At 39.5% G+C, this 16,427-nt stretch overlaps 1 protein-coding gene across 2 annotated transcripts; it reads right to left on the bottom strand.

Moving 5' to 3' along the window:
- Positions 1-4,012: 4,012 nt before the first annotated feature.
- On the bottom strand, positions 4,013-14,889 carry LOC117292622 (growth factor receptor-bound protein 2-like). 2 transcript variants are annotated; one of them, XM_033774746.1, is made up of 6 exons: positions 14,223-14,889; positions 12,195-12,289; positions 9,945-10,070; positions 8,980-9,133; positions 6,734-6,929; positions 4,013-4,725 (listed from the first exon to the last, which is right to left on the bottom strand). In XM_033774746.1, exons 1-5 carry the CDS (start codon positions 14,307-14,309, stop codon positions 6,741-6,743), a joined length of 651 nt encoding a protein of 216 aa, XP_033630637.1. In that variant the 5' UTR covers positions 14,310-14,889; the 3' UTR covers positions 4,013-4,725; positions 6,734-6,740. The 2 variants fall into 2 exon arrangements, with proteins under 2 accessions (XP_033630637.1, XP_033630636.1); XM_033774745.1 differs by having other exon boundaries at positions 6,738-6,929.
- Positions 14,890-16,427: the final 1,538 nt, after the last annotated feature.

The following is a 16,427-nucleotide window of genomic DNA, read 5'->3' as shown; positions in this document are numbered from 1 at the left end:
ATTTTCTGTTCACACCCTATTTTGAAAACACCCTACTTTAAAAATGTTTTTGATATGAAGCTACAGAAACTAAATCTGTATTTAAAAATTCATCCACATGCACATTGGTCGGTTTTTAGAAAGATTGCCGCCAAATTAAGCCCTGCATTATTCTTGCCAAAAATTGACAGCTTCTCAAGCCACCTGTGGCTGCTTTGGGCATTTTGGTACAAGCCACCTGTGGCTGCTATGGGCATTTTGGTACAAGCCACCTGTGGCCACTATGGGCATTTTAGTACAAGCCACCTGTGGCTGCTATGGGCATTTTGGTACAAGCCACCTGTGGCTGCTTTGGGCATTTTGGTACAAGCCACCTGTGGCCACTATGGGCATTTTGGTACAAGCCACCTGTGGCCACTATGGGCATTTTGGTACAAGCCACCTGTGGCCACTATGGGCATTTTGGTACAAGCCACCTGTGGCTGCTTTGGGCATTTTGGTACAAGCCACCTGTGGCTGCTTTGGGCATTTTGGTACAAGCCACCTGTGGCCACTATGGGCATTTTGGTACAAGCCACCTGTGGCTGCTTTGGGCATTTTGGTACAAGCCACCTGTGGCTGCTTTGGGCATTTTGGTACAAGCCACCTGTGGCCACTATGGGCATTTTGGTACAAGCCACCTGTGGCTGGTTTGGGCATTTTGGTACAAGCAACCTGTGGCTGCTTTGGGCATTTTGGTACAAGCCACCTGTGGCTGCTCTTGGGGATTGCATGCAGTCTTAGGGCGGACTTACATGTAGTTACCCCAAAAATGGCGACAAACTAATTGTTTAAACCATATTTCACCGATGATGAACCTTTCCTTAGCTCTTTACAGCAGGCCCCCAATTAATTTCAATCACATATACAATGACCGTTACTGTTTCAACAAGAGAAAAACAATTAAAAAACTCAAATCAAAATTACAGTTAGATTTATGCATAGATGCAATGCTACACTAATTTTAAAATCTAAAACGTACACTAATTTTATCTGTTAACCTACATAATACTCGTCAAATATACATATTTTGGTCTGGTATCTCATAAGTAAATTATTCAAATGTATTAGCAGCAGTTCAGCTTTCTTTTTACAGTATTTTATTCCTGGAACTGACACTTTTGAATTCCATGAAAGCCCCACCCCTTCCTTTTTACCTTCCCTGATTCCATCCAGGACCCAATTTCACAAAGCCTATAAATAAAAAAAACTTGCTAAGCACAAACAAAATATTGCTTAGCATTAACTGGTTACCAGCCAAAAGTCCATAAAGTAGACATTGTTGTGACTGGTGCTCCACTCATTGTTTGCTTTTATAGCATAGAAATTGGCTAAGCAGTAATTTCTGCTTAAAAGCTTTATGAAAGTGGGCCCTGTTTGTAAGTGTGGCGTAATTCCACTGTAAGCCATACCCACTTCACACAAACTGGCTCCACTGATTACCAGAAGCCCAAAGAGTTTGTTTGTTTGTTTGTTTGTTAAAATGATCAGGGCCCAATTTCATAGTACAGCCTAACGTCCGATTTTGTGCTTACTGTGCGAATCCATTCCATAGCATTGCTTACCGTATCACACGAAAAGGCATGCTAGCCTTCCTGTGCTTACTGCACGAAAAAGAATGACGTAACAATACAAATACATGGTGAACGCTCAAGATGGCCGCCTAAATTTCCTGCTAACCTGTGAAATACATTCATACCTTAGCAAATGTTTCTGCTACAGTAAGCACAAAATTTTTGTAACAGTTAAGCAGCCAATGAAATTGGGCGCTTCACGTCAAGGGAACTCGGCAAACTCCCACAAGCTGTAAACACCAAGCTGGCAATAGCCGATCTTTCTCTCAACATTGGTTTAATGTCTAGGGTTACAAAAGGGCTGACATTGAAAGAAGCAAGCCTTGGAAAGTTTGATTGCAGTAATAAAGTGATGCCTTTTTTTTTAAATTAACATAAAATATTGTGTAAATTCCCTTGCAGAAGGAATTAACATGTGTGTTGTTAACTGTTCCTTAAAAAAGCCAATCCCATAACAAACTCAGAAAGTTCGTGAGACTACTAAACAATGTGCCACAAACCGAAACCTAAGTTTTTGTTCTAACCTTGGCTTATGCTGCAGCTCTGTCTCCGACTCTGTATTAGAGTCCAAGCCGGAGATGGAGCCTAAGCTGAAACCAGAGCCAAACAGAGTTTTAGAGAAAGCCCCTACAAAAATATAAATGCATCATGGAACAAGGCTTTTAAGTGTTCAAACTATTTACACAGCTAGTGCAGAATTTAATGCTTGCCCCTGGGAGCAAAGAATGGTGATCACAAGCACAGAATTCCTCAGCCATGCTATTGGGCTCTTCCTTTTCTGTATGAAGTTTTTGGTCTGTACTGAATAACTTACTTAATTCCAGTAAAACTTGTCCCCTTAAAACCAACTGACACAATCTTCCTTTCAGTCATGTTTCCCTGATTAATCAATTATGACAGCTTATATGAAAAGTACGTACCTACATGTAGTAATCAGAAATAAAGAAATAAACCTTGCAAAGGTTAAAAATAAGTATTTTTCTAAGCCATGTAGATTTTGTTTAGGGTCCATAAATCTCACCATTCTGTGAACCGTGAATAAATGTAAACAATTTGAAATCCTTTCAAAAATCACCTTCCAAGTTAAAGAAAATGATCAGAAAAAGAACAAAAATTTTTGTCAAATACAATTTTAAATAAATTTTCTCGCATTTTAGAACAGACTTTGATCCTTTCACAAAACCATTTGAGACTTTGTCTGCAAATGTACACTGTGTGGAAGTTCTTTTTACAGGATGGTACAGTATTAGAAACAACCTATCTTCATTACACAGTCTTGGGTTAAATGTAGCTTTCTTGAAAACTAGACAATTTGAATACATGCAATAACGTTTCAGTAAACCAATGCCTTCAATGTCCATATATTCATCTGACACAATGCCAGTATTGGGGTGTGTCTTTTCCTTTTTGTTGAATAAAGAATATATTAAACTTTACCAGCATTATTTAAAATTTCACTTTAAGACATGTAAGAGAAGGTACAGCAGCTATTGACAGTATAAAAGCATTTGGGGAAACCACTATTTTGAAATAATGTGGTCGTCATTTCGGTCGTCATTTTTTAGAGATGGTTAGGGTGGGACAGGTCATCGTTTATGATATAAAAAGAGGGTATTAATACCTATTATGGTATGAAAAGTTTCAGAGATGACAATTTCTTTCTCTATCTAACCGGTGTCACATAATTAACTGGTAACCGTACTAAATACGGATGACATGACACATGACATACGAGGGGCAAAGTTCATAGCGCTACTTTACGGTGAACAATTCGTGCTAACTAAAGCAGACAAATTTAGCAATATAATTGCCCGTAAAGCAGCTCTTTGAAAGTCGACCAAAATGTTTCTCAGACACCATGAAGGTAAAACTAAAGCCCAGTTCATACTTTCTGAGAATGTTTCGTGAGGAATGATTTTTTTGTGTCACAACTGAAAATGGAGTGCGTACCGATTATTGCGTCACCAAAATTCGCTTCGCATTCGCATGAAGTATGAACTGGGCTTTTGTCAGGCAGATTGTGCGCACTGGTTCAGAAATCGGGCAATATTTGTTTATTACACTAATTAGCATGACTGATAATCCCACTTTATTTCTCATTTGGTGTTTCTACGCCACTTATAGGTACCGGACACTATTGGTAATTACTCAAAATAATTGCAGCGTAACAACTTACTTGGTAACGAGCAACAGAGAGCATTGTGAGAAACTGCCCCCTCTAAAGTATTATAGTTTGGGAGAAAGAGGTCATTTCTCACTCGAATAATAAAAAACCCTTTTATTATGCATCTGAAAGCACACAAAAATGACAAAGTAATGCTACAAGGGAGGGTGTTTTTCTTTCATTATTCTCTTACAACTACTACGTACAATGATCAATTGAGCCCAAATTTTCACAGGTTTGTTATTTTATGCATACATGTATGTTGGGATGCACCAAGTGAGAATACTGATCTTTAAAAATTACCAAGCGAGTCCAGTGCCTTTAAACAATAGAAAAACAGTGCAGTGACATGGTGCCAAACACGCTTAGTACCACTTTCGCCTTTCATCAAGTGACGTGTCTGTTGACAACTTGACCCATTTAAGTTGAGCATCTTCACAGAGCACGAATCTCAATTTGCATTAATTTCTACACAGCTCTCTGAATGGCAAGTTAGTATCACGATGGCATGTCAGTACTCAGATCATTGTCAGGTACCTAGCGTTCACAATGGAAAAATACTTACAATGTTTTTCTTCTGAGGCGATACCTGATGCATCCTTGACGCAGTCCGAATGGTGGCTTCACTTCTTTCAACTTCCTCTTCACAACCATTGTAATTTTATCCTTTTCACTTAAAATTCTTAACAATTATACAAATTCATATCAGCAACTACCCAAACAATTTCATAGACATGATTCGCAAAGAATTATTCCACTTTGCGCAGTTCCTCAAAACATTTCCCGCTGTAAGGAACAGCGCACACCATGATCAGAGCAGTAAAAAATAGTTAGAAAGAAAAAACTCTGAGTGATTTATTTAACATTATAGTAGAAAATAATTTGCAGTTTTCTTAAAGTTTGACTTGAATGACTCTTGTTGATGAGGGTCAACAGCAACCTGACGAGAGGTAATCCCAAAGCCCTTACCTGTCAACAGAGTAGATACCAATCAAATGTTAAGATTGGGCTCCTGTCAGAGCAAGGATAAAGACAGTAAGCCTGGGCGACTAGTGCAACTAGTGTCAGCTACTATTGATTGCTTAGTCGAGTCACGACTACCGTTTTTCAACTACTCGTTTAATCGTACAAAAATAGTCAATGGATAAACATGCAGTGACGTAAGCTTTCTACTGTGTTTTAATTGGTCCAAGGTGACGTTTGGCAGCTGCACTTTTGGTCGTCTGTATATGAATCTACATTGTAGAAGAAAGGTGATTATGGACGGGACCTAGGCCTGAGGCCACTCTGGCGTAATTCACGAGCCTCGAAGTGTGACGTCAGATGTTGAAGCTATCAAATGTTAAGAGATCAGATAAGCCTTTGATGCCTCCCTAAAGCCAGCCGTCCTACCATGGGCAGAATGTCTTATTGATATCTCTCATCACAAACCCTTAGAGGAACACGTTGCCTTGGATCGTCGAGTTGGTCTGTGAAAAGCGTTTGTTATAAAATGCATATGATTAGAAATATATTTTTGATCCACACAAGTATCACTCGAAATTGCGTGGTTTCCTTTTACCTCGTCGACTACCACGGTCGGTCAATTATGGGAGTCAAACTTTTGACTCCCATAAATGGCCGACTGTGTTAGTTCGCAAAGTAAAAGGAAAACCATGCAATTTCGAGGCAAATGTGTGTGGATCATTGTATTCTACTTTTAAAACATCTTTTTAACCATATGCATTTTATAACAAACGGTTACAAACCCTTTTCAACGACCAACTCGACCGATCCACGGCAACGTGTTCCTTTAAACAATGCTGACTGGCTCTCATAAGTGACTGCTTTGCATGCGCAAGTTAAGGATCTTTCAAGTACTCGTATGGCGCTTGTATAATAATAATAGTTTATATTATATGGATTTATTTAGCACACATTCTAAAAAAACATTACTCATGGGCAGTGGTTTCGGCATTTGATGAAATAGATGTACAATGATTGAACATTGTGAAAACTCATTGCTAAGAAAATAGGTCTACACAGAATGCTTAGTGTAAAAAGCAGTGTGTTCAGTTCTGTTTTGAAAGTCTCCACTCTCCAGAGAAACAATTTGTGTCCTAAAGTCAAGATTTTTAAAAACATTTCTCTGTCGGACTAAAGACGGTGGAGGTACATGAGAATTGGGGTTATGCTTTCATACTGTCTGAAATGGCACTTGTAGGACGCTTAGTACACGTGTGTCAAAATAAAAACAAGTATTTTGACGTTATTCAAAACAATGAATCAGTGTATGTTTTTACACGCTCATCCTAACTGCACACTAATATTGTTGCGGTACCCGCTGCCAAAACATAGGATTCGAACTGCCTCTAGCTACCGGGCAACCTTGGAAGTCTAGTTGGAAAGACATTGCTCTAGAATTGCATGGGGCGTGGGTTCGAATCCCACCCAAGTGATATTTTTTCACAGGACTCGGGAAAATACTGACTAAACAGTGCTAACACATATCGGTGTATGGGTAACAGACCAAAATTAATATAACTGCACACTGTTAGACACCACCAGATCAAAGCATAACGAGACAAAAGAACGAGTGGACCAGTTGCATAATGACCTAATACTTCTTTTGCGGGCTACTATACTTGATGGAGCGCATAGAGTACATTGACCAAGGGGGCTACTTAAAGTTATAAGGGAAATCCAATGAAGAGATTCAAGATGAGAACGATCGTGATTGATGCAGAAAGATGACTCTCATAGGCAAAACCAAAATGTCCGATATCAAGTCTGCGAAAAGGCACTTTACAAATCCACGGCTTCAGCTTTGGACTCGGCTTGAGTCTCTGCTCTCGGGTCTGAAACCTTGAGTGCCTACACAAAGCACGCTCAATTGTCGAAACAACTGAGAGCGCCAAGCTAGCCTGAGCAGAGTCTGGAGCCGAAGACGTGGTTTCGTAAAGGGCCTAAAATTTGGTGACTGAAAGTCGTTACGTACTCACTTGTTATTTGATAATTTTGACGTAGGATGCTGGGAAGAGTCCCCTCTCCTCTCGCCCCTTCAGCTTCCCTTTCCACCAATCAGCATCAGCCTTTTGCAAGATCTCTATATGATCACCCTTGCGAAACGTCATCTCACCGTCTTCCTGCGCAGTGAAGTCAAACTCTGCTACCGCTACTTCACATTCTACTTCCTGTGTCAACCAAGAGTATGGAAATGAACGTAAGCAGATACAAAAAACACATTAGCAGAAATGAGCAAGATAATAGTAAAAAGTAGTTCTTAAGGGTGCGTTTGTTTTAGCCTATACAAGAGGGTTTGATCAGCCATCACGTGATACTTGTGTCTGCCACCGGTGTTGGCCACCATAGCCCCGGCTGCCCCTCATGAGCGGGTCTCTGGTGGATGCTCAGGTGTAATGACGCAGTTTCCCGCTGCAGGCGTATCATAACAAGATAGCAGGGGACAAGTTGATTTATCCACGAGTACAAAAAATACAAACTAATACACAGATTTATAGCTGTGAAACAATTATGGCAAAGTATTTCTTGATAAACAAACAGTTGGAGACTTTTAGCAAAATCATGTCATCACGGACATGAACACTTCAACTCAGCAGACAACGGAGCTGTCTGCGTACACATCGCTATTAAACAACCTACAACCTTAACTTTCCTAGAGTGCCAAGCGAACACACTGCAGCGTTCGATCAGCCTCGCTTCACTTCACCCAGGGGTATAAATGGGTACCTGCGAGGGTAAAGGTTGATATTGTGTATGAAAAAGCCTTTGGAGCGCTACGGTTGCCCAGATTGTATAGTTCCAGGGAGCTGAGAATAAAGGAATGTTATTGACCCAATGACAAGGACACTAAATGTAAAGCACATTGAGACATTAATGTGAAATTTGCTACATAAGAACTAGTAATTATTGTTATTATATAGCGTATTTTACAATAACATATCAATGCGCTTTACATAAGTGCTCTGGTCAATGGGCCAATAACATTCCTTTAATCTTTCTCAGCTCCCTACGTATACAACTCCGGAATGCCATGGTGCTCCGAAATCTTTTTCAAACACAACATCAACCCCTACCCTCACAGGTACCCATTTATACCCCCGGGTGAAGAGAAACAATTAAGCATCTTGCCTAAGGACCAGTGTTAAGAAACCAGTCAAAACTGGTACAGAAGTTAAGATATTCTTGCATATTGTGGCAGCGGTAAAGAGCACTGGGCTCAAGCTCTGGCGTTTATGATCAGCAGAGTGTGGGTTCGAGTCCTGACCATGGCGCTTATGTACTTGAGCGATAATTTTTAAGGTAGAAGTTACCGGGCTATGGCCTCACGGCTGCTAGCCCGGGCATCGAAGCTCAAACACCGGCAAGGACCCAGCTCAGTCAGCCAAATGTTTGAAGTCATCGGTGCCACACCTCACGGCTGCTAGCCCGGCAGTTGAAGTCTTCACCGCACATCTCTGGAAACCGAAACTTAGAATCTGCCGAGTCGAAAGTATTGTCCGTCCTTTTAAACACTGATTTTGTGTGGAATTCCAATGTTCTGCGGTTGGGGACAATGGGTCATCAAGACGAGAATCTCGACCACCGGTTAACATGATGGGACTTACGTAAGGTTGCATAAACAACTTTAAACCAAATACTTAATACAATAAACTTGAATTCTTAACACCATCATTACTTTGTCCTTCAGATGGGATATTAAGTCGAAGGTCCCATGTACTAAGATTGGTAGTGCACCAAAAAGCCCAGAACGTTTATCGTGGAATAGTAAGTTAACCCTGGGCCCAATTTCATAGAGCTGCTGAAGCACAAAAATTGCTTAGCATGAAATTTCTTCCTTGATGACAACAGGATTACCGACCAAATTTTCTTTAGTTGCATATTGCTTGTTACTGGTATTCAGCTGTTGTTTGCATATCCTGAAAATCATGTGAAAATTTGGTTGGTAAACCTGTTTTTTCATGCTAAGCAAATTGTTGTGCTTAGCAGCTCTATGAATTTGGGCCCTGGTGTTACTAGTGCACAAAGCAAGCATCCTTGTATACAGGTTTCCTCAGGCTTGCGAGCTACAATGATTAACATCACTTATGGGGCATCCTGGGTTTCATAAACCAGACATATGTAACAAATTAACCTTATTTTGGAAAATGTTTGAGAATCTCTTGTCACTGTGATCTTAATAGCACTCCCTACTTAAATCCTGTGATGTATTCAAACTCTTACCATATCCTTCAATAAAATTGTTTGTGTCCGGCTAACGGAGGAAGTCTTGTAGTATTCCACCAGTTCATTTAGCGATCTAAACTTCACTACCCACAGGAAGTATTTGAAACTGCCGTCTGTTAAGATCTTGAAGTGCTGTACTCCATCACCGTATCTGCCATATTTCAAAGAAAATGACTTTAAGCTTTGATACTGTAATGAACACAATCTGTAGGCTCTGTAAATATAGAGGAATGCCAAGCCGGGTACATCCTTGTCAGATCATTGAAGGACAATGCTCCCACGGCAGCTGGCCTAAACTTGTGTGAACTGGACAGTGATTGTACAAAGTATCAGGTGCAGTGGCTGATTTATAACAATGTATAACAAATTGTATTACATGAGAGATTATCTAGGTGCATTGGCAGGATGCGCTGTTTTTGGCGCTATTTTTTTTTAGCGATATGTTGTGCATGATTTAGTTGTGTTAGACAGACCAAATGTTGAGTCCAGTGAGTGAATCCCGGAGTGAAGCCCGCTCAACTCTCTTGTGAATATCGCAGAGAAAGAGGAGTCATGACATCAAATTCACATCGAACTCGCATTCGCAGGAAGTATGAACCGGGCTTTAGCATTGAAGAAATTCAATTCCCTCAGTGATCCCGGGACCGTTCCATTTTCCCTTGGCTGAACCTCGGGAAAATAGAACGCACCTGGGATCACCTCGGGAGCCGTAGTTTTAACCATACATGTAGCAATCGAAGCGGTCAATATTTGTATAATATTGGCGTCCTACCAGAACAACACATGGCTATGCTCACTGCTAACAAGTAAAAATGTTACAAGCATTTTCATTCTGAGTGATGTCTCAATTGACAGTGGGTAACTTAGTGACTCCCCTTGCCATCCTACCAGGGCAAGACATGATGGCCATGCAAACTGCTAACAAGGGCTAAGCATTTGTATCAATGATAAGCATGTCTTACTTGACAGAGAGTGAGTAACTGATTTCGCTGATGTCACTTTCACTTCTACGGATAAGGAAAGCTCCGTCTGGCTGGTCGTTGAGCTTCCAAACAGCACCATCTCTTGAGATGTTTCCATGTAAGAAACTAGAAAAAAGAAATATCAAGATATAGGTTACATTGATTTATTTCATTTTGAGTGGAACAAATATATTGACAAAATAGAGAGACCGCTAACCTTAAGGCTAGATACATGTAGCTCAGTTGGTAGAGCGCATACACCACATCAATCCAGAGTTTGTGGGTTCAACTCCCGCTCAGGTCAATTTTTCCTTGTTCAACCCAAACTATATTTTAACATTTACCCTTTCAGTTTCTCTGTAGGATATATTACTTGATAGTTATTTATTTCATAACATACAGTATCGCACAGCGCAAGCGCCAATGACAGGATGGTGAATAGGTTATAAATGTAATAATAAATGTTCACTTTTAGATGTGGGAGGAAAAACCCCAAGTGAAAGAACCCACACAATCAGTTAGGAAATGAAAACCCAACTTTTACAGACAAGGCTCCACGTTGGATTTGAACTGGGCTAGGCAACTAACCCCATTGCCCTGGTTTTAGCCTTGGTTCTCCTTAAAAAGTTTCCCATAAATTTTCTAATGGAAGCACCCTGTACAAAATAAAAATGGCCTTGCCCTCCCAACGTTTAATTTTTCCCATCCTAAAGTGGCAAAAAATGTGTTCAAACTTTTGAACTTTTCTACAATGAATGAAGTTGTAGTTTTATGCCTTGATATAATTTCTGCTTGGAACTCCTCCTTGAACATAGTGTAATTTAATACTTGCATTTATTACAAGTATAGTTTGTTGCTGTTGGCTGGCCAATAAGACTTTTCAAAATAAACAAAGAATAGACTAAAACAAACATTGCTAGCAGCATTTGTTGTTGTTGAGAAAACGTTGGTTCAACAGAAAGAAGATAGTTTAGAATCATCGGTCTAGAGTTACAGTCCAAACAAACAGAACAACATAGCAACATAATGAGCTGATCATTATGTGAATAAGGCCTGAAATTACACAAAGCCCCGAACCCAAGTTCATAACGCTGTTTCACTCAGTAAACATTGCTCAACAAAATTCTGCTAAGCAATAACAAGCAGGATACCAGGCATAATTGTAAATGTGACATGGTATTTAGGCTGGTAACCATGTTCTGGTAAGTATAATTATTTTGTGTATAGCTACTTTTAGTGCTTTAGCGGCTCTATGAAAGTGGGTCCTTTGCCCAATTTCATAGCGCTGCTTTAAGGCAGTGGACACTATTGCTAATTACTCACAATAATTATTAGCATAAAATCTTTCTTGGTGACGAGTAATGTGGAGAGGCTGATGGTAAAAAACATTGTGAGAAACGGCTCCCTCTGAAGTGCCATAGTTTCTGAGAAAGAAGTAATTTTCCACGAATTTGATTTCAAGACCTCAGATTTAGAACTTGAGGTCTTGAAATCAACCATCTAATCGTACACAACTTCGTGTGACAATGTTGTTTTTTTCTTTCACTATTATCTCGCAATAATGACCGATTGAGCTCAAATTTTCACTTGTTTGTTATTTTATGCATATGTTGAGATACACCAACTGTGAAGGCTAGGCTTTGACAATTACCAATAGTGTCCACTGCCTTTAAGCACAACAAAAATTAAGCTTCCCGTAATAAGTTTACCACCCAAAGTTCCATGTCACATGTACAATTTGTGAAGGTATCCTACTTATTTTAGGCAAAGACAGTTTTGAGGAATTTTTGCCATTAACCACATTCTGGTAAGCAAAGTTGTAAAAATGAGTAAACAGTGTGGTCAGATTTGCCTGGTAGTGAGGCTACTGGTAAAATATTATACTCAGTTGGGATAATGCAAGCCCTAAGGAAGGTCTAAGCCTGTCCTTTTACGTTTCGGGGGTAAAAGTTTAGGCGTAACCGTTTCTGAAACGGTCGGGTATACGTGTAATCGTCTGTTTCGTAAACAAAATTTCACTTATAATTTTAAAATTTGTTCAAATGAACAAATGCTCATGTGATCAAAATGATTGCATACTTAAGAAGGTCCAAAGCTGACATACAATAGTTTTATAGGAAATTTCAATTTTCAATTCCTTGTATCCTATAACCATTTCGGATAGCAAAGCTGAAAGATAGTGGGATCAAGTCACTGTATGAAGTTTCCTTGTTGACAATTGGTACATGGGTTCCTATTTGTTCTACTTACGGGTATGCTTTTATTTCAATGTAGTTTGCTGGCACTAATCCTCTTTTTCCGTTCAAAGAGGCTTTGTACCAGTGTTGTTCTGAATTCTCTAAAACCTGCAAAGATAAAACAATAAAGATACTTTTTATTTAGTTTATTTATAACAAAGATTCAGAATGGTTAAAAACACTCACCTTATTTGATTTGATTGATTTAATTGGGGTTGTTGAAAAATGAACAATTCACTTGGAGCAGGATGTGAAACAGCGACCTCAGAATTCCCTGGGACACCAGTGCTTTTAAACTAACTGAGCCATCTAACCCACACAGTTTAACACTAAAACTGTTTTTTAATTTTATCAGCCTCAAAGTTAACATTTGAACATGTTTTGTTTTTGATCAAGATACTACAAAGTGTGACCTAACATTATCCATCACACCCTGATGACTTAAAACCACCTAAACTTGAGTCCAATGCACTAAACAGCTCCGCCCTTAACACATCATAACGATGTGGGAAGTTGTTTTCTTTTCCTAATGAGGCTGCTTCCTTTTCAAAACATTTGTAAATAAGAGGAATGATTCCAGGCCTGTAGGCCTATGCTTCGTTATTGAAAGGGCAAGGGCACCAAGAAATGTTTTCCTTGGTAAAGGGTACCCTATGAGGAAATTGTAAATTTCTACTGGAACACTTCAAAGGCACCAAGGCAATGTGACCAGGGGGCACGGAGGCAATCGCCTTCATTGCCTCCGTGAAGTATCAGGCCTGAATGTTCAATAGTGACCAGAAAATGTGATCTTCCTTCGTTTTCCCTGACTTCGCTCTACATGTAAAATGAGATTGAGAATAAAAATAGATTTCAGCACATGACTAATCAATCATGATATTTAAAATAAATCAATTCAAAAACCAAATTTCTGAATCTTGCACAGTATTCAACATCAATTGAGGAGTTACTCCATCAAAATGACAGCATTTTTAAACAAGTCTTTAGAAGTGCCCCCCCGCCCTTTCTTCACATCAAAAGTTGATAAAAAAACAGACAATACACCCATTGTCATTAAACAAAATATTAGTTCACTTAGTGGGGTGTGTACTCTAAATCTAATCATGCATGCAGGAAGTCCAGGATGTATTATGATGTTACACTCAGTCAAAGGTTACAACATGGTTGGGACAATCTGAAGTTGGGACGGAACATGTACAAAATATAGCCCAATAAATCAGAGCCAATATGCTGGACTCCCTCAGCGGAGCCAGTCCAGCATATTGGCACTATTAATCGGGCTAAAAAGATACAGTACGTCTGTAGTGACTGGATTACGGGACAAGTTGATAAGAATCTTAAATGTCATTTCACTATTTGCAGTTTTCACCGGTCCGTTTTTCAAAAAATCTTTTTTACTAGAAAAAAAAGGGCGTTGTTCAACACTAAACTAGCCCGTCGGAGAGTGAGTTTGGACTGGTCCTCAGGCATGACATTTTTAAAAGGGCCAAGTTTTATGGCTCTTTATTTACTGCCGAATTCCTCACTTACGATCACTTTTCTTGGCTTACTCATCTGCAAGCGCCAAATTTATGCGCTAGCTTTGTAAGGGACGAATGCCTAGCCTAGTAATATGGAGTATGCACACATACATGCACAAATTCCTAGTAATGTTGAGTACGTACTTGTGTTTCACTTTCAGTACAAATTTCCTGCTAACTCGTGAAATACACTTGACATCTTCATACATACAGTACGCGCAATTCCCTGCTTTTCTAAGCCCCAATTCTTTGGGTAAGCAGAGCCATGAAATTGGGCACTGGTGAAAGGGGAGAACACTAGAACAAACTAAAATACGCTTTATTTTACCGAGTGATGTTTTGTCAATAGTTACGTTAACGATGATTGTGTCTCCTTTCTGTACCTCCATGGCCTCCAATGATTGTGTCTGGCATTTGGCCAACGAAAGGAGAGAACACTACACAAACTAAATTAAATAACGCTTTCTATTCTATGGGTGAATACGCTTTATTTTACCAACTGATATTTTGTCAATACTTACGTTAACAACGATTGTGTCTCCTTTCTCGAAGGACAGTTCATCTTCACTGGTTGCTTTGAACGAGTGCTTTGCTACCGCATCAACCATAGTGTACCATACAAAAATACAATCTCCTATTATTACAAAATCGGGAGCTTCTGTTCGCTCAATAACAATTAAATTTGTTTTTTTAAAGTTTCGACCAGTTTGCTGTCTGTAGTGATGTGCCAAGTTTTGGAGTTTCTTCCGGCTTGCAGTGTGGAGAACTTTTGACCCCTACTTGGGCAAGGTGGTCAGAGTTGTTCAACAAATTCCGAAGTTACGGTTTTCACTTTTTTTTTAGGGTCCGGTGGTTGGCCGTACGTTCGTCACTTACAAAATGGTGAAATCACAATTTGTGTCCAAAATGGCGAGAGATTGGTTGCTCCAATGGGCAGTTTTAGCTGTGTAGTCTACGTTTTGACTGGCAGGTTTAACTTCAATTTGTGGCTTTAATTAAAAAGTGCGATTTTTGTAGTCGGCCATACAACCTCTCAGTCTCAGCATAACACACGTAAGTCATGTAAGTGTATGTACATCCCATGTACACAGTAAAGTAGTATGCTTATATGACATGTGTACAATATAATTGGTGTATGAATTGTACGAGTCTTTTCCGCATTGTACATGACCATACAGTACACAGCAAACTGGCTACTCACCATTTCCTGTTTGTTAACGTTTTTGACGCACAACATCAACGGGGACGAGGTCAACCTCGATCCCAGAGGTACCGACCCGGTAGTACCGGGGCGGCCCTTATTCACGACACGCCCCCCCTTCTGTTTGAAATAATTTTGCGGGTGGGGGTCCTTTTTCGGGAGACCTGCCTGCAAAGCATTTTTGAGTGATCTGTGGCCATTTTTAGAAAAAAATTTGACCGAAGGTTTATCCATAATTATTTGCAAAGCCTAAACTAGAGCCATTGAAGCAATGGGTAAAACTTGTCAAAGTTTATTCCAAACTTTTTTATTCACATTCAAACATTTTTGACAGAGATTTAGCTTGGATCGCAGCTAGCTTTAGCCCCCCCCCCCTAAAAAAACCCAAACCCCACACCCAGATTGAGGATTACTTACTGTGTATTTCCAGTAATAGAAAAGCGCTTAACTTTTGGAAACTCTTTTCCTTCCCAAGTTTCAGGAAAATATCCCAGATCGTTTATCAGGGCTTTTATTTCTGCCAAGTGAAAGTTGATCTATCCGAATTGATATTCTCTAAAAGCAACCTCCACACAAAAATTAAAATTCATATTTTTTTTTCACATTACATGTGGTCCCAAAAGTAACTCTAGCTGGACAGTCCTTCTTTGGGATTTGTTGAATAACATATTTGGACAAGGTTCGGAAACATTTTACCCCTGGTCCTTGAAAATGGTAACAAAAATGACTAAAGGGCGACCATAGTCAAGTAGGTTTACTCTTTGAGAGACTAGTAAAGGCAGGGAATACTTTTTTGGGTAATTATCAAATCCAGGGCCCAATTTCATAAAGCTGTTAAGCAGAATAATACTGCTTGACAAGTTTCTTTGCTAAGCAACAATGAGTCGGACACAAGCCACAACAATGCAAAGTTAATCTACTTTGGGATGATAATCCGTTTCTGCTAAGCAATACTATTCTGTGCTTAGCAAGATTTTTTGCTTACAGGCTTTATGAAATTAGGCCTAATATCCTCACTTATCAATACAATAATTACCCCTTTGAAAATTTGGGCCCAACTAGTCATCGAAGATGCAAGAAAATAAGGTAAGAAAAAACACCCTTGTTGAATTGTGTTTTCAGGTGCCTGAAAACATTTCTCATATATGAATACAATTCAAAGATTGGTGGAAGAACAACCTCAGTCTCTACACTACTTCAAATAGTTTCGTTCTAACAATGTTTAAAAGGCAGTGGACACTATTGGTCAATTACTCAAAATAATTATTGGCATAAAACCTTTCTTGGTGACGAGTAATGGGGAGAGGTTGATGGTATAAAACATTGTAAGAAACGGCTTCCTCTGAAGTGCCATAGTTTTCGAGAAAGAAGTATTTTTCCAAGAATTTGATTTTGAGACCTCAGATTTAGAACTTGAGGTCTCGAAATCAACCATCTAACGCACACAACTACAAGTGACAAGGGTTATTTTTCTTTCATTATTATCTCGCAACTTCGATGACCGATTGAGCTCAAATTTTCACAG

The sequence above is a fragment of the Asterias rubens genome, chromosome 7 (genome assembly GCF_902459465.1).
Source record: "Asterias rubens chromosome 7, eAstRub1.3, whole genome shotgun sequence".
Taxonomy (NCBI): domain Eukaryota; kingdom Metazoa; phylum Echinodermata; class Asteroidea; order Forcipulatida; family Asteriidae; genus Asterias; species Asterias rubens.
The sequence above is the reverse complement of the archived record's forward strand: the minus strand, read 5'-3'. Positions and strand labels throughout refer to the sequence as shown.

What these genes read in the sequence shown, in the direction of transcription:
- LOC117292622 (XM_033774746.1), bottom strand. Translation starts at nt 14,309, where the DNA reads ATGGTTGATGCGGTAGCAAAGCACTCGTTCAAAGCAACCAGTGAAGAT. An exon ending in GAGACACAATCGTTGTTAAC is followed by an intron (nt 12,290 to 14,222) that starts GTAAGTATTGAC and finishes TTATCTTTGCAG; the next exon opens with GTTTTAGAGAATTCAGAACA. An exon ending in CAATTTTATTGAAGGATATG is followed by an intron (nt 6,930 to 8,979) that starts GTAAGAGTTTGA and finishes TGGTTGACACAG; the next exon opens with GAAGTAGAATGTGAAGTAGC.